Source organism: Amblyomma maculatum, chromosome 10, assembly GCF_055883805.1.
Source record: "Amblyomma maculatum isolate TAMU_Amacu chromosome 10, ASM5588380v1, whole genome shotgun sequence".
NCBI classification, from domain to species: Eukaryota; Metazoa; Arthropoda; class Arachnida; order Ixodida; family Ixodidae; genus Amblyomma; species Amblyomma maculatum.
Genome location: NC_139353.1, coordinates 64,652,651 through 64,679,381, shown reverse-complemented (window position 1 = coordinate 64,679,381; position 26,731 = coordinate 64,652,651). Strand labels below are relative to the sequence as shown.

The 26,731-nt window shown below is 42.9% G+C and overlaps 2 protein-coding genes across 2 annotated transcripts; both read right to left on the bottom strand.

The window, feature by feature from the left end:
* Positions 1-476: 476 nt before the first annotated feature.
* LOC146176700 (uncharacterized) lies at positions 477-5,391 on the bottom strand. Its single transcript, XM_084581027.1, has 3 exons — positions 5,175-5,391; positions 2,247-2,328; positions 477-1,039 (listed from the first exon to the last, which is right to left on the bottom strand). Exons 2-3 carry the CDS (start codon positions 2,317-2,319, stop codon positions 492-494), a joined length of 621 nt encoding a protein of 206 aa, XP_084437153.1. The 5' UTR covers positions 2,320-2,328; positions 5,175-5,391; the 3' UTR covers positions 477-491.
* A 7,300-nt stretch (positions 5,392-12,691) lies between these two features.
* Positions 12,692-22,223, bottom strand: LOC146176699 (uncharacterized). The gene is made up of 4 exons (XM_084581026.1): positions 22,110-22,223; positions 19,767-19,860; positions 17,239-17,444; positions 12,692-15,645 (listed from the first exon to the last, which is right to left on the bottom strand). Exons 2-4 carry the CDS (start codon positions 19,828-19,830, stop codon positions 15,265-15,267), a joined length of 651 nt encoding a protein of 216 aa, XP_084437152.1. The 5' UTR covers positions 19,831-19,860; positions 22,110-22,223; the 3' UTR covers positions 12,692-15,264.
* Positions 22,224-26,731: the final 4,508 nt, after the last annotated feature.

Here is a 26,731-nt window from a genome sequence, read left to right as displayed (position 1 = left end):
GCATCAGCTTCTACCGATAACCATGTAAAGTTGATAGAAAACCCGATTGGCACTATTATATGATGCCTCTCTAAGAGATTCGATTCTGCCCTTGGGGATACTGTCGAGTGCCAAGTACGCCTGGTGCAGTAGTGAGATAAAATATGGGGCAGTCTTTAGAAATGGAGGTAATATAGCCTAGATGACACTGGTGGCATTAAAAGAAGGCTGGATATTAGAGCAATCTGCCGAACTATGCCTATATGTGTTTCTCAATGAAGATAGGAAATCTCAGAGTGCAACGAAGGGGATATTTAAACTCTAATTTATTCCTTCAGTGAGACTGTCTTGAAATTAGAACTTCACTTTAGTCGCCTAAAAACATGACAACTGAAATGTTGCTATGTGTCAATGTTTACGTCGTCCAACAGGAGTAGCCGGCACCTAATTGCAGTCGACGCATCTTGATTTATTAATTAAAGGAGACAAACGAAAAGTGAATCTGTAGTCATTTATTTCTTTGGCAGTATTTCAGCAAAGAGCTTTTCCAGCTCCGAATAGAGCATCCCATGCCAGAGGCTCTTAATGAAGCTGGGTCTCGCGAGACCAATGAAGGTTCCCACCTCCTCGTTATTTTCCGCATCCACACTCCTCAGTATCATTGTCAAACCGACCATGGAGACGGGCAGGTTGACTGTGGGATGCAGCTGTGGGTCTTCTTTCGACCCATCCACTTCGAACTGCGCCGTGAATCGCACCAGCAGTGCCCTGCTCTCCATTTTGTGTATCTTGCTGTCGTTGCTAGCGAAGGTTCCGATGAGGAAAAGAGGCCTTCTGTTGAAGAGATCGAATTGAACGAACTTGCTTCCGTTGCGGCAGAAGGTTAAGTAAGGGCCGAAGGGCCGCAGAGAATCCAGGTTCACAAACTTGAACTCGATCAGGTTCAAGCCTTCAGGTGGTTCCTCGCCTTTTTCAATTGTCTCGGGGCGCTCCTTGGGAAGTTTCTTGATGAACGAGTCGATGGCGTTTTCCAGGTGCTCGTCAAGAAAATTGCAGTTTTCTGCAAGAAAAATGTTTCAAGAGAATATAATCTTACTATAAACTAAATATGATAAGAATTGCAGAAGAACACTTGCATAGAATGAGCTCTGTCGGCCAGCAGTGCGACAGCCAGCACAACGACAGAAACAAAGAAATTGTAGCAATTGAAGTGAATCTTTCTCCGGTGCTTTTCGTTTTAATTTTTCTGTCTATTAAAAACGAAAGTAGGCACATCAGGGGCAGGGCGGACGCATTGCTTGCATATATTACGTTTTCGACATTTTATGTTCTACATCTTAGCAGCATATCTGAAGCACGACTTCAGTGACAATCCCTGGGCATCGGCTGAGTTCTCCTAGTTCGTTACATAATTAGCTGCCTATAGTTATTTGCGGAGATTTGCGTTTTCTGCGCGAGCATACTTCTGTCTACCAGCGGGCAGCCATAAGTAGAACAGATGTTCTTTCGAGAACTTACCAGCCAGTATGTGCCTCTCAACATCGCCTCCTTGACGAGGCACGTTTTCTAATGACTAGGACACCTAATCGCATCAACTCGAAGAAAGCAGATACATTTCTCTATTTCGTCACAATGCTATACTAACTAAGCCGAGGTGTTTCGTTCAAAATATATACTAATGAGCATACTGGGGGTGGATTTCTTCTTCATGTAGGCGTGTAATAGTGTGCCTCTAGTACCGGTAGCATACTCGAACACCGGAATTATAACATATTTCAATTTATTCTTGATAATAGGCGGACTAATGCATAATAATTCTCTACTGACTCTTATTTTGAGCTGTCTGCATGTATATAAAGTCCTGCTTCACGACACCAACCTGAGGCACGCAAACTGGGCACTCTCACCATGCACATTTCGGCTTCATTCGTTCCTCTCAAAGACCGAAATAAACGCTCGGAACGTGTGCTGCTTGAAGTGTTGAATTTATTTTGTTCATTCGGCTTTCTACAATGATTCATCTAATTTTTAGTGAGGTTAAATATATCTATGCGTCATTTAGTTGAGTAAAGAACAAAATTTTCAAGAAACGATTTGCGTAATAATTGTTGCGTAAAAAGAAAATGATAAAAATATTGCAGCTTGCAGAATTGGCTCATTGTAAGCAAGTTCGTTCTTCTATTGAATCGTCTTCTGAGACACAATTCGAATGATCTACTTTTTAATGCATGACAAGGTTTTTTTAAGATTATCGTTGATGCACTCGCCTTCTTGGGCTGAAGCCGCGCCGGAAGCTAGTACCAACAGGCCGGCAGCGACCACCAGTCTTGAGAAGCCCATTCTCGAAATCTGGAAATGAAAAGGCCGCCAAACATAACACGCCTAGGAAATCAAGCCATGAGCAGCATTTATTCAAATGGGTTTTTTAAAATATACATTTTACAAAAAGCACTAATTGCTAACTTTGATTCACTATAGGTGACATCTTTTGCAATTTTATGCTTGGCATATGATTGAAGGCCCTTTCGAACGGCCCCATCCGACGAAGGAATTGGCACCAAACACTAGGTATGAAAATCAACCTACCTGGATACTACGCCAGGTCTTTTAAGCTGCTAAGTGCACATTATATCCCTTCATCTATTGAGCACGCGGCCTTCAATCCTCGAATAGAAGTTAGCGGCAGTAGCTATAGGCTCAGGAAACACGCCATAATTTTTTTATACCTAGCTCAGTGACAACGCAGTGACGACTAGAAAACGTATCCTGGCAAAACGTTTTGGCAGTGCTGCGGCTGGAGGAAGTTAGCGTTTTCCTGTAAGATTTCGGTTCAGCAAATATAAGAGCTGTCTGTATAGTGATAAGCTTTCGCAATAGCCCAAAACTGACTTCCGTCTAATCCGTCTTCTACCAAACAGTGCTTAACTGCCATCATTACCACTATTTAGGCGGCCCGGAGACGTGGGTAGACGGAGAAGGTACAGGTTGAGTATTACGCATAATAAAAGTGGGAGCTGCGTTCTTATTTTTTTCCTTGAATTATTTTTTAAAACGCATCACGTCAACAGCAATAAAAGGCATGAATTATAAAGCAAGTTTTTATATGTGCCTGTAAGAGATTAAGGCGAGTAATTACATAAACCAAGCAAAGCGTACAAAGAAGGGTTTTTACTTTTCCATGTGGCATGGGTCAATCGGAAAGTATACTGATAAATAATTTTACCGGAAACATAAGAGTATAAAAAGTATGATGATTGTAACCTCACAAAACCAATGAGACCTCAATTCATGACCTTCCGTGTACATCTGTGTAACAGAGACAGTTAATTGCTGTGCAATTGTTTTTTTCCTAATTTATATTTCCATGCAGCCCCACCTTGATACTGTTCAGCAGTACCAACGTCGACTATAACATCAGGCGAAACATGTTGAAGGCGAAAATGTTTCATCGTACCTATCGAATCAAGACTTCTAAAACTAAATTCCTCATGAATTTACTACTCTGTGGCGTTCTTGGGATTCACGTGTACATAAGTTTCTTTCACTGCAGGTGTTTCGAAGGATCATGTTAGTTTTTCTAGTTTGAAAGCCACGACTATTTTCAATCTTCCGTAATTCGATTTAAAAGTTTTCAGCTCTTGTATGTACATCCTCAGTCCACATTGTTTCAACAGGTAATGATGCCTTTAACTGAATGAAAAAATTATTTCCACTGGACTACCTTCTCCCAACACAAATAATCAATTTTGTGGCTAGGTAGCTTCACGTATTAAAATATAATGCATTTCAACAGCGCTCATTAGAACGACTGTATTACGCTGCTGAAGGCATGTATTCAAATCAGTCTTCCTTTTCAGCCAATTTCAGCAATTCAATGTGCGCGCTAGGATTTCCAAAACTGTCGTCGACATCATTGCTAAGCCAATCTGATCATTGTGCTTGGCCGCAAATCCGGTGCAGATTCTTTAGTTCATATTGCACAGTTGTGCCTCGTATGCTGAAAGACATTTTCTTGTGCCGGACACGGCGGACGTCAAGGAATGTGGTACGATGAATCAGAGAAGAATGTGCCAAACCCCCTGTAGTTGCCGTTTACCTTTTTAGAGATGGTAAATAAAACAATACATTAACTCAGTCTACTGCATTCGTAGACGTAAGTAGATTAGGCTTGTGTCGAAATTTAAGACCAAAATCTTGTTGCCCTATGCAGCAAATGATTGGAAATGTTTCAAGTAAGAAATCAGTTCACAAAAAGCTCATTCCTCAACCAAACATTCTAATAAGGACGACGCTTTCAAGCATCCATAAAATAAAAATTTGCAATGAGTAAGAAAATGTTCATTTGAAAAATGGCCTAATAAACATGTACATTGCAGCCGAGATTTGAGCTTTTGTGCATAGTATTGATTAACCATTTCCCGTGGACTCTGCACAATGTCTTGTAAATATGGTAATTTTTTTTTCTATTCTACCAAATGTTTAGAGTTGTCTTCGCTATTATTCCTTGTTTCTATAGCAATTCCACTTTTCGGAATCGAAACGTCGATTCTTGTCGCAAGTTGGTTGAATCAAATAGAAAATTATTATTTCTGCTTCTCGCTTTTCTACAAATGTTTTCTTTCAGAACCATTTTTTTTTTCCTGGTCGCATATATTTAGCACTCGTATACCACCACACGATTCAAGTGAATTAGGTTACCAGCACTGGCTTAAGCCTCGTACAAACCAGCAAACCTGGTAAATATTAATGTACTGTCTGTGCTAGATGTTAGCTTGCATGCTATGTCACTACTGACACATTTGCCAAACAGTCCAGCGCCTCACAAATTCAGGTACGATTAATGTACTGTCTGTGCTAGATGTTAGCTTGCATGCTATGTCACTACTGACACATTTGCCAAACAGTCCAGCGCCTCACAAATTCAGGTACGCTAAGGCAAAAATTGCCACTTGATTCCAACGCGGAAAGCTACATTTAATCCGGTCTTCCTGAAACTGGCTTAAGGTACTTCGAGAGCAGAGAAATAAAACTAAGATACTCCACAATTGCAGCTTAATTAACTATATCTCTATTCCGAAATCTAACCACGAATCTACAATACATAGTAGCAACATAAAAATTAATCCATATAGTTATCGGTGCGAAGAGTTATGGGGGTCTCTAGAATAGAATTTTTAGGATTCCAAACTTCTTACCTGTATCCACAGCAAAGTAGGCCCACTTTTGAAGAGACGTGTATTCCTGCACCAGGTTCGTATTTACCTGATGGCGCGTATTCGTTTTTGCGAACTCTCCAGAGTAAAGCAGAATCGTCGTATCTACACTGCTGCTGATCTGTGTGCGCCGCGCCAAGACGACCAGATATAAACCTGGCCTTGCGAGAAACGGCGACGACGCATTCGACCACCAAGGACAACAGGAAGGCGCTGCTCAAACATCGTTACTTGTATGCGGCTACGGTTCTTTCTTTGTTGTTGTTCTTGTTTTCCTTCATTTTTTTTTTTAGTCATAGCGCTTAGCGACACCGGCAAGGTTTCCTTCCGCCTAGCCAGACTTGCGCTGTCTGGAAGGCGACGCACGTGTAATTGCTTGTACATTCTCCGCTGTCCTTTCATCTCCTCTGCTCGGCGCTAGAGACTCTCTCTTGTGTTGACAGTCGGGAAGAGAGAAGCGAGTTAACGAGCTATCCCTTTCAAAAGACGGAACTGGACATTCGACCTTTCCTACTCTCGGGGAAGTCATTGCGTCTACATCTTGAATGGACTGAACAGAAGGGTTTCTAAGAAAGGACATCCACGTGACAGGGACGCCGTCTTATTAGGTGGCTTGCGTGTAGCTCTGCAAGACTGTGCACGTGTTCAGAGGTGGGAGCAAATTGGAGTTTGATTAGATCGCTTGGAGCGCAGCGCAAGAAGACGCCACGTTTCAGTCCTCTGTATTTAATTCTGCTTGGATTTAGAAACGGTCTCGTATTTACGTAATGATATAAAAATATTCAAGGCAATACGTTCTTTTCAAGATTGCTTGTTGTTGCAATCGGAGACATATCTGCTTTTTCTGATTGGTGTGCGAAGAATCGACTTACCCTCAATTCTTCCAAAACTAGGGTTGTGTCATTTACCCGTAAAACACATAGCTTTCTCTACCATTATTCTGAGAATTCTGTGGTGTTGGACACGGTTGATAAAATTAATGACCTTATTGTACTTTTTGACCGCACTCTCAGCTCCTCCTCTCATACTAAACGCATTGTTCAGCGGACTATGCGCACACTCGGATTCGTTTGCAGACTTTCGAGAGAGTTCCGTACTCCCCTTCCGTTCTTAAAACTGTACCTGTCCATATGCTTGCCGCTCTTGGAGTACGCGTCGGTTGCTTGGAATGGCACTTGCAAATCGAACTTGGACAAGGTTGACAGAGTACAAAAAAACATTTTACGGATATTTCATTATCGCTTTCCTTGCCCAACTTCCTCCTCTCGCTCCCCCAGGAGCGCCCAATTGAATATTCCTTCTCTTCACAGCCGTCGTATCAGAGTTGATATCACTTTTCTGTACAAACTCCTTCATGGCCACATTATGTGCCATCAGCTTTTAAAGTACATCCTACTGCGCGTTCCGCGAAAGAGCATGAGGGAATTCAGACCATTTCAAGTTTCTCCGTCTCTTCATTCCCATTCCCCTCTGGACAGAATACAGTGGTTATTTAACTCTTTTTGTCCTCACCTTGACATCTTCCAAAACTCGCTTTGTTCATTTATATTGGGTGTTCGTAGCGTTGTATTATAAATAGTACTTTATCACATATTCCTCCCACTTCCTAGCCTAAAATATTGTATTTACTTCACTTTTTGCTTTTTCTCCTGTTCAATGCTGTCTGTATCTTGAACTGTTTTTTATCCGTTTCTTACTTATATTTCAACTTTAAACTTTATATTCGAATCTTACAGTCCCGTGTTCAATTCTATTTCTTTATTGTATTATTCTGCATTTCTAGCCTGTGTTTTAAGTACCACGCACTTGTTGCGCCTGGAATGATTGTTTACTTTACGTATATTTCTATATTACTATAATCAATGTCAGTTATTTGTTGTTGTTGTTGTTTTTCTTTCTATCTACCGTTCTTTTTTTTTTTTCAACAATTCTCGCACTGTGTATATAAGTGATGCTACTAATTGATTGCTTTCTCTCCGTGATACTTTTCGTCTGTTTCATTTCATGTGTTATTTCTTCTTTTGTGTTCTTTCTGTGTGTGTAAACATGTTTGTTCATTTTCATTTTTGTTTCTTTTTTTTATTTGTGCTGCAGCACGAAGACCACATGGTTGTTCCTGCGCACATTAAATAATGATTGATTGATTATTATTATTATTATTATTATTATTATTATTATTATTATTATTATTATTATTATTATTATTATTATTATTATTATTATTATTATTATTATTATTATTATTATTATTATTATTATTATTATTATTATTATTATTATTATTATTATTGTCACAATAATTATTATATATAAAGTAAATGAAACATGCTACTTGATTTTGTAGCCTTTAACTCTCTGCAGCAACACAAACTTATTGAAAACTGCTGTGGTAATACTCTCGATATCTGTATATCGAATTTAGAAAGTGTTCGAGTCTCGAGTTCCGACATACCGCATACTCGCTGTGACAAATTTCACCTTTCACTTCTTGTGACTACTTCTGTCTCTGCCTCACCCTCTACAAATTCAGATCGGGTGGGGAATTCGCCCCGTTTCGCGTTTAGCACGTGGTGACTATGTCGATCTCTTCAATTTCTTCTCTTCTGTCGACTGGTCCCTTTTAAATGACATTAGGGATGCCGACGGACAAGTCAGTCGCTTCACTGAAATAGTTCTTGATGGTATACGTCGGTACATACCTTTGCATACTCCTACTCGTAGGAAGTTTCCTTTCTGGTTTTCCAGAGAACTGAGAACAGCTTTAAAACTTGAGTGGGCCCATCGTAAAGCGAAACGCCCCGGGTGTCACAATTAAGCAGATGAGTTTCGCCGCTTGCGTTCTCTTTGCAAACGCTTATACAAGCGGGACCATGACTCTTATCTTGAGTCTTTAGTGAGGAGTGCCACTAATCGTCCCAGTCAGTTCTGGCGGTACGTTCGCAAGCGTTCCATTAAATCGGATTCCAGTATCAGCTTAGTTAACTCTGAAGGGTTGGAAATTTGGGATGTTGCCGACAGTTTTGCCCAACATTTCCATCTGGTGAACCATATAATTCCTTTCTCTTTGACGAGAAATTAATAACTGCGAGTCTTAAGCGTCTGAGACCATCTTTGTTTCATGGACCTGATGGCATTCCAGCCGATATAATAAAAGCCTTCAGTTGTTTCTTTGTACCAGTACTGACTGCTATATTTAATAAATATTTGAAAATTGCCGCCTTTCCTCGCGTGTGGAAAATAGCACGCGTGTTTCCTGTCTTCAAGTCAGGAAACAAATCTCATGTTTCTAAGTATCGTCCGATTTCTCTTCTATGTGCAACCTCTATGCTTTTCGAATTAGCTTTGCATAATATATTTTCCTTGCATCTCAAACATGTCATCATCCCGAATCAACATGGCTTCATATCGGGTCGCTCTACTTCAACCAACCTAGTCACGTTTATGACATATTCCTCTGCAGCAGTCCTTCAGAGGGGTCAGGTTGACACTGTGTACTGTGATTTTAGCAAAGCTTTCGACGTTGTTACTCACTCATTACTACTTGAAAAGCTTCTACTATCTGGTGTCGAAGCCTCAATCGTAGTCCTCCTACGTAACTATCTCCTTGATCGATCCTGCTTTCTCAGTGTCAATGGACAAACTTCCTTCGGTTATCCTGCAACCAGTGGAGTTCCTCAAGGTTCTGTATTAGGCCCGCTTCTCTTCTGCGTTTTTATTAATGACGTTTACTCCATCATCAAGAACTCCTCGTTTTTTCTTTATGCTGATGATATAAAAATATTCAAGGTCATACATTCTTTTCAAGATTGCTTGTTGTTGCAATCGGAGACATATCTGCTTTTTCTGATTGGTGTGCGAAGAATCGACTTACCCCCAAATGTTCCACAACCAGGGTTGTCTCATTTACTCATAAAACGCACACCTTTCTCTACCATTATTCTGTGAATTCTGGGCTGTTAGACAGAGTTGATGAAATTAATGACCTTGGTGTACTTTTTGACCGCACCCTCAGCTTCTCCTCTCATACTAAACGCATTGCTCAGCGGGCTATGCGCACACTCAGATTCGTTTGCAGACTTTCGAGAGAGTTCCGTACTCCACTTCCATCCCTAAAGCTGTACCTGTCCATATGCTTGCCGCTTTTGGAGTACGCGTTTTTGTTTGGTGTGGCACTTGTAAAATGAACTGGAATAAGGTTGACAGAGTACAGCAAAAAATTTTACGTATATTTCGATATCGCTTTCCTTACTCAACTTCCTCCCCTCGCTCCACCGAGAGTACCCCACTGAATCTTCCTTCTCTTAACTGCCGTCGTGTCAGAGTAGATATAATTTTTCTATACAAGCTCCTTCATGGCCATATTATGTGCCCTCAGCTCTTAGAGTACATTCTTCAGCGCGTTCCTCGAAAGAGCATGAGGGAATTCACACCATTTCAAGTTTCTTCGTTTCATTCCCATTCCCCGCAGATGTTGTTTAACTCTTTTTGTCTTCACCTTGGCATCTTTCAAAACTCGCTCTCTTCATTTTTATTGGACATTCGTAGCTTTGTACCCTAAACAGTATTTATCACATATAACTTCCACTTTCTAGCTTAAGTATTTTATTTATTTACTTCATGTTTTGCTTTTTCTTCTGTTCAGTGCTGTTTAAAGCACCTTGTACTGCTTTTTATCCGTTTCCTATTTCAATTTTTTTTTTCGAATCTTACTGTCCTGCGTTCAATTCGATATTTTTATTGTATTTCGCTGTATTTTTAGCTTGTGTTTTAAGTACCACGCTCTTGTTGCGCCTAAAGCGGTTGTTTATTTTATGTATATTTTTATAACTATAATCAATGGCAGTTATTTGTTTTTTTTTTTCTTTATTTTTTTGTGATGTTCTCTACAATTCTCTGACTGTATATTGCCACCTAGCGTTGCCAGGTGGCGCATGACTGAGGTGTGAAAGGAGGACGAAGTGGAAGAGGACGACAAAGTGTCGCTTGCACGTTTGCGTCTGTGCTGCTGTGTTCTTGTGTCTGGGCTACCCCCTGCTATCATTGGTATCCTTAGTCACCGTGTACGTGACATTCTGGTGGAGGTGCTGGGTAAAAACGATCGCCTATGCAAGAATCTCCAAGACGTCGCGCCATGCCGCTACTACAGCCGCGATACTACAGCCGATGACGATAGCGGTTTTCTAGGAGCCCTCAGCGCATCTGAGCTCAGGGATCGACAAAGAGCTGATCCAGACATCCTTCCACTCATTGATTATCTGGAAGGGCGTGATACGATTCTGCCTCGACACCTATCTCGGCACCTTGGTTCCTTCTGCATACCGCAAGGCGTCTTGTATAAAAGAAACTCCCAGAGCCAAGACAGCTCTTACCTTCTGGTAGTGCCATGCGAGCTCCGTGAGGATATTCTCCTTGCTTGCCATGATGAACCAACGTCTGGTCATTTGGGTTGCTCACGGACTCTTGCTCGAGTGCGCAACGTGTATTACTGGCCAGGACTTTCCGCAGCAGTGAAACGCTATGTACGAAGCTGTCGCGAATGCCAGCGCCGTAAAACACCGCCCCAGAAGCCTGCCGGATTTCTCAAGCCCGTTAAAGTACCCCGCATTCCGTTCGACCAAATTGGAATGGATCTCCTTGGCCCTTTCCCTTTGTGGCAGGCGGGAAACAAATGGATAGTAGTCGCTACTGACTACCTGACTCGATACGCTGAGACAAAGGCAATCCCTCATGCCACAGCTTCCGAAGTAGCAGAGTTTTTCATGCACAACATAGTCTTGCGGCATGGCGCCCCTTCCTACGTCATTACCGACAGAGGGACAGCTTTCACTTCACAGCTGATCGACCGCATATTTAAGCTGAGTTGCACGACCCATCGCAAAACCACAGCGTACCATCCACAAAGCAATGGCCTTACAGAAAGATTGAATAAGACGATTGCGGACATGTTGGCAATGTACGTCGATGTGCAGCACAAGACCTGGGACGAGGTGCTGCCGTACGTTACATTTGCGTATAATACAGCCTTACAAGAGACAACGCGCTTCACACCATTTCGACTTGTTTACGGACGCGAAGTTCAGAGCATGCTCGATTCCATGTCCCGTGCCCAGATGATGACCAGCTATCCTCAGATGCCCAGCAATATGCCATCCGCGCTGAGGAAGCCCGCCAGCTCGCCCGTGTGCACATTGGGCAGCAGCAGACCACTGACGCGCATCGTTACAACCTCCGGCACCGCCAGGTTGACTACAAGCCTGGAGACCAAGTCTGGGTATGGACACCAGTTCGCCGTCCAGGCTTGTCAGAGAAACTCCTTTCCCGCTACTTCGGGCCGCACAAAGTGTTGCGCCGTGTGAGTGACCTCAGTTATGAAGTTATCCCAGACGGTGCCACACAACCAAAACGTCGAAAGCACAGCTTGGACATTGTGCACATTGTGCGACTGAAGCCGTACTACCACCGATAGCGTATGGCCACCCGCTGTGACCACTCTCTTGCTTTTCACACCATTTTTACCGGCCCTTCTCATTTTTTCGGAGGGAGGGGGTAATGCCACCTAGCGTTGCCAGGTGGCGCATGACTGAGGTGTGAAAGGAGGACGAAGTGGAAGAGGACGACAAAGTGTCGCTTGCACGTTTGCGTCTGTGCTGCTGTGTTCTTGTGTCTGGGCTACCCCCTGCTATCATTGGTATCCTTAGTCACCGTGTACGTGACAATATATAAGACATGCTACTCATTGATTTATTCCTTTCCGTGACACTTTTCGTCTCAGCTTCATTTCATGTGTTATTTGTTCCTTCTTTTGTGTTCTATCTGTGTGTGTAAAGAGAGAGAGAGAGAGAGAGAGAGTAAACTTTAATTGTTTAACGGAATAGCGTGGGTGGTTTCCTCAGTCCAGGATACCATTGGCCTGGGCTGTCTCCCTGGCCCTAGTGAGCACGCTGCGCTGCTCAGAGAGACTCGTGCGAGCCAGCCCTGCCTCCCACTCCGCTTAGCTGAGCGCTCGAGCTTTATATTTCTCTAATTGCTCTTTGCAGTTCCATATCATGTGTAACTTGTGTGTTCATTGTTATTTTTTGTGCTGCAGCACGCAGACCACATGATTGTTCCTGCACACATTAAATAAAGATTGATTGATTGATTGATTGATTGATTGATTGATTGATTGATTGATTGATTGATTGATTGATTGATTGATTGATTGATTGATTGATTGATTGATTGATTGATTGATTGATTGATTGATTGATTGAATGAATGAATATTAGCGCCTGTAGCCAAAGCTGGCCTCCCTGTCCAAGACACTATTCTGACGCGAGAGGGGCATCTCTCGAACTAGGACAAGAGAAGGCAGCTAGTTGGCTTGAACTGCCATTTCGGTTTAAAAGAGTCTGTTATTGCAAATTAAAGCTAACAGACACACGCGGAGAATGAGATAGAAAACATTTACTTTCCAGAGAGGCTGCACATAATTTCTATTCTTTTAAGTGCATTCTAGAGACCCTGTCGATAGTGCAACATATGTCGCCGCAGGAATCGCATGCGATTCCGCCATGTGGCACACCTGTTTTACGGCCATTTGTATGCAAAAGCATCAAAGTATGCAATCTAAAGCAAGTACACACCTGGGGAACGGGATACATTCTTGTTAACTAAAAAAAAACAAGTTGTAATAGACGTAATCCAATAAGACCTATTGGAACTGGCCTCTGCAGCGCCCCAAGATGGTGCGTTTAAACATCGCGTAACAGAAACTCTGAGGTAGTACGCTTTCAATGGGGCCTTATTGGTGTTCATTCTTTCTTCTCTATTTTCTCTTCTGTCTGCACGAGGCAGTGGAGGTGGCTCAGCTACAGAGCCAGTAGCAGGCCCGTGCAGTTTCTTTTCCTTCTTCCTACAGCCACAATTCGCCCTTTTGCCTCTTAACATTGACGTTGCCAGCGGCTGCTTGTAAAAGCTGGACGCGATGAAGATGCAGCGAAAAATTTTCCAATGTCTCTGCAGAATATGCACTGGAGAAATGCGTAAGCCTGAATGTTGCTGTGTTGTTCGCGAAATGTGTGAGCGGGATTCCGCGAGAACGTTGGTGAACTTGGAAGTGTTCAACGGAACGCTGGTTGTGTTCGACAAGGGGCGCGCATGTACCGTGTGCAGCAGTAATGCAGAGGCTTTCGCATTTCTGCACTGCATATTCTGCAGTGTTCTTGGAATTTTTCTGACTGCAGTCGGTTGATTACCTCTCTTTACGCACTTTATAACTACTCCCACCCATTTGTGCACGCAAATAACGCCCTTTCCCACTCGTTTACGTTCAAACCTTTCAAATTTCCCGCCATTCAAAGTTAGGCCCACGCGAGTGGAAGTCGAGTACCACGTGACCTCCTTTGGACGTCGACATTCCGGCTTTTTTGACTTCTGATTGAATTATTTGGCTGTAATTATTTAAACAATTAACCCACATGCATCTTCCAATTTCGCGTAAGAAATTTTTTATCCCCTATCTGATGAAACCTTTATTTTTTCTTATAAACTCATGCCTTCGAACATAACGGTGCGGACAAGTTCATGATGACAAGAAACCGCAGCCATACAATGCTTGCGCATTAATAAGTATTCTCTTTTTCTTCTCTCCCGTGTGCTGTCTCCTAGCACCGCATTCGTGTGCAGGTCCAATAAATACAATTCCCTGAATGTCAGACAACCCATCTACAATTCACTTCCAATAAACATTACCTGCCATCTCCCACCAGACACACGAGACACAGGACCCAGGGCCTGAGTGACTTCCGAGAATGGAAGCCCTGCTACACATGAGCGAATTTTAATCAATCACGCAACCCGTGGTGGCGTGGTTTTTAACCCATGACCTGTATTTATGGCGTATTATTTTGTGTGTGTAAATAAGGTATTGAAGTTGGAATAAAAAAAAACATTGGGAGGGGGCACTGTACAATGCAATTTTACCCAAATTTGCGGCCGCAATCTTGGATTTTGACGTTACTTGGTAAGTCGCCATCTTTAATTCGAAATCCGAAGCTATGCCGCCATCTTAGATTATGACGTCATTTCTACGTGGCTCCAAAGCAGGCCGCCATTTTAGACTAGGAATCCGAAATTATGCCGCCATCTTGAATTATGACGTAAGCGTGACGTTATCACTCTTTCGCCATCTTGGAATCTGAATCAGAAGCTATGCCGCCATCTCGGCTTATGAAGTAAGCGTCACGTGATCACTAACTACCCCACCATCTTAGGGGGCACCACGCGACGTTTGGTGACCGCTATCTTAGGTGGCATCACGTGACCTAGGTTGAGGCTTGGGGTGGCCGTCATTTTGGGTTGCTAGGTTGGCCACGCGCCGTGGTGAAAACTACTTGGGAATTAGAGAAATTGTAACTCAAGCTTTTGTTGGTCACATGGCAGATCCGGACAAACCAACGCGACATCGCCGCGAGAGAAATAAGAGATAATTATCTTAAATGTTATCAAGAGTTATCAAGCTGGTATGTTTGTATCAGAATTATTCTCTATAGAAAGCCGAAGAATGTGGCGCGCCGGTGCCTCGCATAATCCGCCACAGTCCGTTCCTAGCCATTTCTACAAACCAAGAAAGTTGTATTACGGTTTTTTTTTTCGGCTCATTTGATTTGCGAACATAGAATCACAACACCGCATGGTCATGCTACTTGGATAAGGACGCTGGCAGCGCTATCGTATTCAAGATTATCTTGCTTCTAGTGCCCATAATTCTCTCTTCCGTACGGTGTAGTTGAAGTCATAGGCGGCAAAAGAAGTCGATTCGCACCTTGTTGTAAGAGCTTATGCAAAATTCAGAATTCATATATGTCACAAATATTAAAAATATAAGACATATATGCATTAAATTTATTTTCGCCATAAATATTTCGACACTGTTTTTCGTGTCATACAGACAGCAATTAAACAGTTAAACTGCTTATACTTATGCTGAAGATTTCGGTAAATGTACCTTTCCCATGCACCTTCTTTTTCTTGCTTAACTGCGCCCATCAATGGTACCACATTTTAGATTTGCTTGCGCACTGTGAGAAGATCAGGAGGAGCCAATGACTGAAAGGTTTTTCAAAGATTCGACCAACTTTCGCACAAAAAGGTCTTCCCACGTGTCCTGAATGACAGAGAGAGCCAGGAGGCGCATGAACCTAGGTTCTGCGCTGGTAGCAGTGTCCTCCGAAGTTCCTGTAATGTTTATCGTCATGCTGCCAGTCCGCAGAGTCGTTCCCACCGGCTCCTCGTGTTCATCCAATACCCTTCGGCCTTCCAAGGTGCTGTCATTTGAAGAGGCTGCGATGAACCTCGCGTGTGTCGTCACCTTGACATCTTGCACAGCCAGCTGCAGGGCACCATTGCCGTTGGCGTTCCAGAAGAAAGTGCAAACGATCGGGTGTTCGGAAACCAAGTCAAAGCTTACGACCTGCGAGGAATCCACAAATCGTTTATAAGAGAAGCATTTTCAAAAAACAATAAAAAAATAAAAAAAAACATTTTGTTGGATTAAGCGTGTATCTGTCAATAAGTGACATGTTTATCACTTCCTACATCTTTAATCAGTTTATGTTTTCGTAGGCTTTGCGTAAACACATTTCAACGAAATGAAAATTGAGAGGAGACTAACGGCTATACAGATATAATACTGTAGAGGGACGCGGCTCTCGGCCCCGGAGTCATGAACTAAGCGCCCGTCTTGTTTTTGGCAACTGTTCTCCGCGTCTCAATGAATGATTTCACTAAAACTGCCACCTTCATGTTTTCCCTTGCGCACAAGCCCGAAGCCAACCAAGCATAATTTTGCAGCGAGGATTAGCAGACAGCACAGCGTATATAAAGAATGTGTGTTATAATGAAAAAGGAATGTCTCTTTTTTTTCCAAACAGGCGCTTAATAGCCAGGCATCAGCAGGTTCATAGTATAGTGGATATTTCATAAATGTGTATGCATGCCCATCTCATGCTGATCATAACGAATATTTCAAAGCAATGTATTAAGTATATTAGCAAGGTCGTTGCTCTGCTAAGGAATTTCTGAGTGGCAATTATTTACGCACCCCTGATCAAAGCTATAGAGTACATTGTGCTCCGTACACCATCAGCAGCATAAACAACCTTCTTTCCACCGGCCATATACGCTGGAGTGGCATCATTAGGGTAAAATGTTCTGATGATTCCTGAAATGAGGTCATAAATTTGAGCTTTTCTTCAATTTTTTTCCGAAAGAGCCCTATAAAATTATTCAGGCATTATTGAAACATCTTTCCCGGTGAAACAGCTTGTGCATCTACGCTGACATAATGCAGGTAAACAGGATGGTGGAGTCTGTAAAAGCTCAGGCTTGAAACATCAACGAAAAAACGCTACGGAAGAGGCCGATCGACAACTTAGCAGCAACAGCTTCAAGTTGACGGAGCCAGGGTCAGACTGAAGGCTAATATTTGCTGATATATGAATTTAGTCGACAAGGGAGATCTCATTGTTTATGAAATGAATGATGTCCCCACACATACGGAGTGTGCAATAGAAGGAGGCCCTGAGTAACTAGACCGGTACCCGTAAACGCTTTCAGGCACACAATTTTAGAGTCATTTAGGTATATTGTTGGCCAAACCGTCCGGCGCGTAGATTTACTGTATTGTCATAGAAAGAGGTTCTATTCCGATGCGCCCCTAGTGTCTGAGATTGGCTTCTGCTACTTGAATTACAGCGGCCACCTGGAAGGCACGCTATCTAGAATACACTTAGGCGCCTTGTTCAGGTGTCGAAAATGCGATAGCGTTAGTTGTTCACACAATTAAAACACATAAATAACTGCACTCTAATTTTGCATAACCATGTACCGTAATCGTCAGTGACTTTTTTGATTGTTTCCCTTACAATGTTTCCATAGCACTAGGCCACTTCGGCTATATTCTTCCTTCCAGCATTGCCTATCAGCGACCGAGAGTTAATTTAGGAAAGAACAACAAAGCGGCATTGTATTTATTCCTTATGATTAAGTTGGTTGTTAAATATACCTGTGTTTCGTTGCGGCAACAGGTCCGCAGGTCCCCTTGGCGCCGTAAGGAATTCAGTCCGGTAATCCTGTAGCCATCAACGGGTAGAAGCGTTAACAATCCTGGGCCTTCATCTTCCAGCCTTGATATGTGCTCTTCTGGGACGTCTTGTATAGCACACTCGATTACTTGTTCCAGGCGGTTGTTGTAGGGCGGAGTGCACCATTCTACCAAAAGCAACGCAATGCCATCTCAGTGCAATGCAGCACGTCATCCTGAGTCATTCCACCTCTTGTGACAGGAACTGCCTCACTTTCTAATGATAGGCGATTCAAGCTCGCATTCTTCAGTTAGGAATATCAATGACTTAAAACATCGCCTATAAATACTCATTTATAAAGACATTAGGTACAATGTATACGCTGCTGCGTATCTCATTTTTACCCTACTGCTACATGAAATATAGAGCATGTTACGGGCCAGAAAGAAACGTATCATTGCGAATTCGGTCTACTTTTGTGCTGCAAATCACTTCATTTAATTTCCTAGAAACTCTACTCTTGTTAAGTGCAAAACCAGCCAAATTCAATCCAGACATTTCATCACGTACGCCAGCAATCACTCGGTTTCTAAACCAGCTTTAGGATACTTCTTCTAATAAATAGGGTACAGGTAATGTTGGTGGGAATGACACCGAGAGCATATAATTTCGCGTCGTGTTGGACCGCTTCTTCGAGAGTAATATGGCCGCCAACTAACTACGTCACGTAAAGTAGACTAGTGAGAATGATAGAGTGGGTCTTTCTGATAGCTTTTTCTAAAGAAATAAGATAATTTTTGTAAAAAGATATTCAGCGCTACACAAAGACACGGACATTGGAAGACTAGCCCAGCAACGCGTTTTGTTAAGCGAAATAAGATTATTGGCTTGTAAAGCTGGCAGTAGCTATGAATGAACGCCATACTCAATATCTCCAATGTAGGAATTGGTGGTGCGCGGCGCAGTTTACGAATTTTTAAGGGGTGCCTAGGTTGCGGCATTTTTTTTTTTTTCGTATACATACTTCTCTTATTGGGACACTGTGAAAAGAAATATTTTGACTGCTTGATCTCGAGATGTAGTTCTCAAGCGCGGTTGTGTCGACAGCCGTTGGCCCCGAATAGATTTCTATGGTAGTAATAAACATCGAAAAAGGATCTCTATGAAGATAGCGGTCACTCTCTTGTGTGTGCTGGCGGGCAGAAGGTTCAGTATGATAGAACAGTATTTTCACCGCACATCATGCGCTCTGCGTCAACTACGCATGCTTTTCGTAATATGACCCGTTAGCCTTAAAATGCAGGCCCCTACAAGAATGGATTGAGATACCAACACATGCGCGTTCGACGACTTATTTTGTTTTTCTACTGGAAAGCTGAAAACTACTTTTATATACCAAACTAGCAGAGCGACACCAGCTGCAGGACAAGAAATGTGAATGTGTAGTAAACAATACGTAGGTGGACAAACATAGCTGTCATTCATATCGGATGAATTTGTACCTACGGCAGATACATTTCATGCTATCGCTACGCCCGTGCTGAGTGTTCGAATTGCTAAGCGTAATGGCGGCGTATTACGGGCAATTGAAAACTACTTCCTTGTTCAGATTTATTAACTAATCTTCGTCACCACCACCATCTCCGAAACAAATTAGCACAAAAATTTCTCACTTCTTATCCGCACTGATGTTAGACAATCTGATCCTGTTGAGAATGCAAACGCAAAAATAATGAAGCGGCAATATTTACCCGAAATTTCGACACCCGACATTTTTGATTACACAATTATCCAGGCAGTGTGGTCATTTGCAGGGCAGCTATTGTGGTTTTCTCGTCGGGCATCAGCTTGTACTCTGCGTGGCGTTCTCTTGTGGCTTTACTTCTAATTCTCGTAAATTTACTTCCAATTTAATTCATTCTGGCACTTCTCCTCACAGAACACTGTAGCTTCTTGGATGACACTTTTTTTGCTATATGTAGCCCCATCTCGAATACCGAAGCAACTGGTGTAGGCCGGTCGCTATTTACTTTCACGTGCACTGCTTTTGCTCATATTTCATGTTCTGACACAATAGCTGTCTCGCCACACTCTAATGCGTGTGAAGCGAAAAAAGGCTTTCCGAGGTTATGGTCAGTGACACGATCCTAGAGCAGATATAATTTTTCTCGGTTTTTCGTAACGTGCGTAGTCCGCGCTATGTACACTATCTGTCAAAAGTCCTGAAGCCAAATAATGTTCGTCTAAGCCGCAAAATGAAGTCGTCAAAGTGCCATTCCATGAAATGCTATGAATTAAAAAAATCATTTCCTAGCATTTGAAGTGCCATTGGTCCTTTCGTGATGGCTTTCCGGTTCGAATTTGCTCCAGAGACAAAAATCATTTGGCTTCAAGACTTTTGCCGAAGACTCTTTATGTTCGTTAAAATCTACAGCAAAACGGATCTTTTTAACATTTTTGATGAAAAGATACTTGAGTTTTGAATCGCTCGGTGACTAAAAAAGAATACCTGGAGAGCAGTCGGTGGCGGCGGAAGAAAGACCCACCAAAAGGAGAGCTGCCAGTGTCTTCATCCTGCAGAGCCTGCTTGACTTTGAATACCTCTGCCGCGTGAATAGGAGAACACTCAGATTCTACACATTCGTTGACAACACATGCAGGTGACATTTGCCCCTGCAACCCGCGTTCCCGCGCGTACGTGCTATATTTACCACTTAGCTCAACCACGCCGCGTGTATTGGCAAAATTCCAATTAAGAAAAATGACTCCAACTCAAGGATTCAAGGCAAGTTTGCGCCATCCAATAACATTTGCCTAAACATCAACGCTCTTCTCACAGTTTACAAAACGAGCATAGACATTTCTAAACTGTCTAGTCCCTAAAATTGCTAAGTAATTTTCCTTTTAATGACACTAAAAAGTACATTCCCCCGGTTCTTGTAGAACCGTTTAATATTAAGAAGGATGCCATTTACGTGACAGAGTGCTTTTGAAAAGACGAATAATTACTCAGGGATCATTGCTTGCAGGATATCAACATCTGGCTTCAAGATATTTAGGGGGAACATAAGCCCATATAACTTTTTTAATTTAGCTTTCCCGAGTTCCACATTGGAAAAATAAACAGTCCTTAAATCATATCCAGATAGTGGTTACATTTTTATAGACGAATGTGATGTTCACTTCTGCTCTGTGGCAATGCCACACCCAGAACAAAGTTTTATTAAGATATATTGCGAGAGAAGAGATATAATTACCGGTTGTACATGTATTTTTAAAGTTAAATATCTTAATGCCACTTTTCTTTAATTCATTTTAATAACATATGATTATTTCGATAGCAGATGCCCTCACACCTTAAAACCAAAAAGAAGAGGAAGACACGCGTCGCAACAGCCGTCCTCCACCACCAAGGTAGTGGCTGGTGGAGGCTGGCTAGCCTCCACCAGCCACTAAAATTTGGTGGCTGGCTAGCCCCCGCTGCAAGCGACGCTGACCTACCGTCCCAGCCCCGTAGGACCACGAACAGCTGCCCTTCACCACCGCCCCCTAATGCGTAAGCACGGATGCTGCGGTTGGTTGCTTCTGGTTGCTTCCAGTTGCATAATTCACTTCGTTTACCCATTTTAGTCTTTGGTACTTTTAAACTGCGCGCCAATCCCTTCTACGAAATTTTCGAGTCTAATTCCGGTTGCGTGACGTCGCATCCTATAAGCCACATTCACTTCTTGTTTACTCATTTTAGCCTTTGCTACTTTCAAATTGCGCCCAATCCCTTGCTATGCCATTTTTCAGCTCTACTTCAGGTTGAGTGACGTCACATCCTTGACGTCTCTGCTATGGCAGCCCTTTTTCTCATTCCGCTTTTACTCCAACTTTCCTCCCTTTGATTACGGCGCGATTCAGGTGTCCACAGAACAAGTGCGACAGATACTGCGCCATTCCTTTCATGTGAACCAGTTATTCTAATTAACCTAACTATCTTATTGGCATATTATTTTTCGTACAGAACACTACGTCACCCTCTATCGATTGACACCACTCATTAACCTCCAACAATTCTCAATTACTCACAACTGCTGCGGACACGATTTTGCGGACACGTTCTTCGGACAGAAATCTGTGAGCATAGCGAAGTAATGCTTTCTCATTAACAATTAAATATCGATGTCTTTATTTCAGTGTTTGCCCGCCTTTTCCTCGCACTCTTTTTGGTAAAGTTAACGATGCAGTATAACCAACCTGTACATACCACATAGGAGCAGTGTTCAGGATGGTAAAACTCTCCAATATGTAATTTGAAAAGCTTTCCTATATGGAAGCCATGAATATTATTTAATTAAAAGAGAAGAACAGAAGAGGGATAGTGAGGTAAAAATGAGGAAATTTGCTCTTCTGAACTGAAGCAGAAAAATAGCAATGGCATCAAGCATACCTATTGTAATCACTCTATCCCCACCTATTAATTCCTGTCTTCTATTGTGCAAGAGACAACTAGTGAGGTTTATCATTTTTAGCATAAAGCTACATTGAAAAGTTCAGCTATTCCATCATGGCTCTACTTTATTAGCTCTAATCAAAAAGCACATATACTTGTATATTTATTGGAGAACAGAGTTTTTCCGTCTTCATGAAGCCGTAATAAACTAAAAATCGCATTCGCGGACGCCTCCTCCTGAAGGATTTATAAGATTTATAACAACCCACGGAGGGATAGAGATCACAGCCCCTAAATGTCAGCGTCGGATTGAAGACCATAGATAAAGGAGGCGAAAAGAGTATCCAACATTTCGATATTCTTTACCACCGAGCGGTGTTTTACTCAGAGCACGTAAGAGGTAGCAATACTCACTTCTGCGCCAATGAAGAGGCTGCCAAGCACTCGCAGCGCCTCGTAGGCTGTTTTGAATAGCGCTGAGCTCCGGAAGAGAAGCGGAATCTTGGCGGGACCGTATCACCGCCACCGTACACCGCCCCGGCACTTTCGTGGCAAGGACGAGCGCTGAAAAATAAAGCGCGTCCTGCGCGTTATCAGCATAGACAGTAGATATGGGCATGCTACACCCATACACGAAATAATGAACATCAGGTCGTATTGCAGTTCGGGCGATGCCCTCAATCTAGTGCAAAAAATCAAGAATTGCTACTCTTATTATATTAACCTGAGCATTCTGCCTGGTGACAAATACATAGGTGGCGAAACTAAACCCAATGCATTGATAACAGCGTTTATTGCGTAATCCCACACATTTCGTCCCCTAATTTATTTATTGTGTACATGCAGGCTTTCGTTTCCCTTAATATGCAATAAAAGTATTATTTATATATTTAAATGCTCAGAAATCAAGGGTATTTAGAGTTCACCTCCCGAAACGCATACAGTCATCAGAACATTTCTTTTTCATTTACACACGTGCACGCAGGAACAGGATGTGTTTTAGTGACACATTCCATTGTTTAGGGATTTATGCGCGAAAAAAAGAAAAATTTAGCTGTCGCTAGTGAAGAAATGCCACAAAGATGAGTGGTGGCAGTGTCAAGAACAGGGGGAGCTGCGAAAATCACCCGAGACTTCATTTATTCCTTTTCCCTTTTTCCTTGTTTATCACCTGCATAGGTTCTTGTTTTTTCGTCAAAAATTGAGATTTTGCCATTAACAGAAGTTGGAATCTTTTGAATCTTCTTATTTACAATGATAGTAAGCTGGTGCTTCTGTGTCATGTAAAAATATTGCAATTCACGATGCGGAGCCACCACGAGAAGTGGGCTTCGCTAACAATTTCACGCAATCGCACGGTAAGCACAACACCAATTTCAAATTTTGAAATACTTTTTTAATAATTTTTAAATTTTTTTAATTTCGGCCAAAGTTTTTTTTCTCGAGACAGAACACCGGCTGCAAAAGAATCAACTGAGTAGTCGATCATTGTTACCAATCGGATCATTTCGCTTCTATCTTCCATCTTTTAGTTTCACAATGTACATCGTCTTATCGGAACGGTTTTGGCGAGTATAGATCACCCCCGATTTTTTGACTGGCTTTAACAGTGTACAACGTATAGACATTTTTGAGTTTTGCCTCGATTAAAATGTGGTCACTATGGCTTTCGTGCAGCGTCCTGCTCTTTATGCGCATAATTTGGCGCCATGCATATATGGAAGCCAGGGCATTTGTTGCATGACAATACTTCAAAAACCGTTTTCATATAACCCTATATAATAATCATATAATCATATATAATCATATTTTCTTATAATCATATACAATCTTAAGGGCGCTTGAGGCCATTCTGCAGTAATACTGAACACTTAATAGCAATTGCTGCTTTTTTAATTTTGATCCTTTTTACAAGAATAAATTTTTTGGCTACTGACAGCCTCGCGCATCAAAGAGCACACCTAAAAACAGGCCTTCCTTCTCTCCAGATTAAAGACAGGATAGTGCTGAGCCGCGTCGGTGCACAGAGCCACATAACTACATCGAGCATCGTAGCATGAGCCTTCAATGACGTCGCGCCTCTCATTACAACCAGAGGCTGGGCCTACAAATCCAGGACATTTTTTATGGACAAACCACTTGGCAGGAGATTGGGCACACAGCAATTATACACAAAGATGGCGAATGCTGGCCCGAAGGTGGTTTAATGCGACTGCAGCACAGCCACAAGAGAGGGGGCCAAACACTCAAATAAAGAAATTATAAAACTACAGATCAAAACCTCGTGTACCAACATAATTTTATAATACATATTTGATGCTTTGCTTTATGAGAGGTAAGCTATTTTAATAAAAGACTTAATATGTACTTAATTTTGCAACCCCCTCGTGCGCCCCCTAATAATGTTGCATCGGGCTTCATGCGGCTTTCAAGGTCTTATCAGGTTCTTATGAACGAGGCAACAAAGCGTTTTTATCCCTGCCATCTCTCTGTCTGCACTGGTGCTCCAAGGAATAACAAGCTAGACGTAGGGATGGTACGAGTTAAGATCGCTTGTCTCAAAATATGCCAGTTGCGAACTTATCGTTTTGCGTGCAAGTTGTTCCTCTATCATTGCTATTTCGTAGCATGCTTCCCAGTTTTGTAAGTGCGTAGTTTTTTGTTCTATGCGCGGCCGGCGCTGTCTTGTGCCGTTGTGGCACTCTCTACGTTTTTTTCAAGGAGCCTCGCGTTTCATAACCGGAACTGGCGGCATGCAATTGACTCCTGCACCATGCAACAACGAGGACTCTACCGTCGGTGTCACACTACATTGTTTCCCGCGGAACTTTCACACGCTTGCCAAAGTCTGCATGTGTTGTCAGCCTTAAATATAGGTACTCGTAACAAAACTTAAGTAGGTTGATCGATGCTCTCTTTTTTTGTACATTTTGTAGGTATGCTTTTTCATTGTATTTATGCGGTTGATATGATCAAGGACGATTTTTTCGTGCTTACTTGTTGGACACTCTATTGCGAATTGCGCGGTTGCGTCAGCGCTTTACAGATCGTACTGTAACAAGTATGCTGAACTTATTCCTTTTTTTTTAGTCAATATTTATTGCCTCAGGGCATCAGTAGGTTATGAGATGAAGGATGAATAAATGATTAAATGAATGGAAAAAGGTTGGCTGATTTTATGAAGTCCAGAAATGAGCGATGATGAGGTCCCTGCGTCCAAGTGACGTATGAGGCAGGATTGGTTGCTGAAAGGCCAGCTGTGCTCAGGTGCCGGATTCGTGTTGGCTTGAGTGCTGGGCAGTCCCACAGCAAGTGGTGGATGTCGGCCTCGACATCTTCGTTGTTACAGATCGGGCATCCTGGACGAGGATAAAAGTGTTGGAAGTATGACCACGTCCTAGTTACAGCTGGTGTAAGGGCAACACCGACCCTGATCCTCCTAAGCGCAACCTCCTCTGCACGGGTGAGACCGCGGGGAAGGGATATCGCACACGGAGGAGATAAGTGCACGTGTGTGGCGCCGGACTTGACAAAAGAAGGGTAGCGTCGTCGACTTCGAGAAGCCGTGGGATTGATGCGTCTTGGTTCACGAGGCGGGTTGCAAAATCAGCTTGACTTTGGGAAGGCAGCAGATTCCGTGGGACCCACTCAATGCGTATTGATTGTGGGATGCGCGCCGCAAGCTGGTGGATGTCCTGGCAAATTTTAGGGCAGCGGCAGACACGTCGGAGCAGACGTACTGCTTGAAGTGCGTCAGTGCGGATGACAACGTAGGCTGTAGGGAGCATGGTTATAGAAATCACGGAGCAGAATGCCTCCTGAACTGCCACAAGCTCAGCGCAGAAAGATGTAAGTGGTTCCGAAAGCTGAAACGTAGTTGTCTGATTCAGGCTAGGTCTCCGTGGACAGTAGATTGCCGTTTTGGCTTCAAAGCCTTGCAGGCTTCCATCTACGTACACTACTATGGAATCTTGAGGTAAGTTAGTATCTTGCTCTTCAAATCTCTGGCGTAGCAACGATGCAGAGTTGGCAGACGTCGGTCTGCGGATGTCAGTTGGCTTGTTGTCTCCTAACTGTATAAATTTCCAGGGAGGGAGAACTGGCGCAGGTGGCTGAAAAATAATGTGTGACGTTGCATACGCCCTCAGTGCTTGCGTGGAATGTGACAAAGTGGCCTTGAGTCTACGAGCATCACGACGCTGCTGCACCAGTTCATCGATGGTGTTGAGCTGCGCATTCTCCTGTAACGCTACGACCGGTGTGATTCGTGGGAGGCATGTTATGATCCTCATAGCTTCTCGATTTACGGTTTCAAGGCGATCCCATTGTGCCCTTGTAAGATGCTGGAACTGGGCCTGATAAACAATACGGGGCTGCAGAACCGCCCTCACTAACTGGCGTGCAACAGACGAGCCAGCGCCACCCGTTTTAGGTGCAATTCTTCTTACTAAACTTATAGTTTGAAGTGCTTGCTTTTTTGCCTGAGAGAGCCAAGCAGTCGCTGATCCTGATTGGTGAATTGTTAAGCCCAGAATTTTCAGGCTCGAACTTTCTTGTATTGGGGTGCCTGATAGAGAGAGACGAATTGGATTTGAGGCAAGTTTACGGCGCCCCCAGCGGTTTGCGACTGACGTGTATGAAGTTTTACACACAGAAAGTTGAAGGCCAATGGAGGATGCGTAATCAGAGGTTACGTCTAATGCTGACTGAAGGGCGGCCTCTTGAGTGAGAAGATCACGGTGAGTGCTCCATACCGTGATATCATCTGCGTACTGCAAAAACTTGATTTCAGGGATATCATGTAAGCGCCACGCCAATAGGATGAAAGTAATATTGAACAACGTCGGAGACAATACTGATCCCTGGGGCACGCCACGTAGTGAAACGAATGAACCAACAGTGTCACCGCTAAGGCGTATTGCAAATTTTCTTCCGTCCAAAAATGATGCGACAAAAGTGCGTACTCTCGGAGGGAGATGAAGCATGTCAATGGCATTCAGGATTGCAGCATGACTGATGTTGTCATATGCCTTTTC

Coding starts and splice junctions, on each gene's coding strand:
- LOC146176699 (XM_084581026.1), bottom strand. CDS start 19,830: ATGAAGACACTGGCAGCTCTCCTTTTGGTGGGTCTTTCTTCCGCCGCC. Junction 17,445..19,766: donor CGCCACCGACTGCTCTCCAG/GTATTCTTTTTT, acceptor TGCTTTTGGTAG/AATGGTGCACTCCGCCCTAC. Junction 15,646..17,238: donor GTTGCCGCAACGAAACACAG/GTATATTTAACA, acceptor GATTCCTCGCAG/GTCGTAAGCTTTGACTTGGT.
- LOC146176700 (XM_084581027.1), bottom strand. CDS start 2,319: ATGGGCTTCTCAAGACTGGTGGTCGCTGCCGGCCTGTTGGTACTAGCT. Junction 1,040..2,246: donor CGCGGCTTCAGCCCAAGAAG/GCGAGTGCATCA, acceptor TTTTTCTTGCAG/AAAACTGCAATTTTCTTGAC.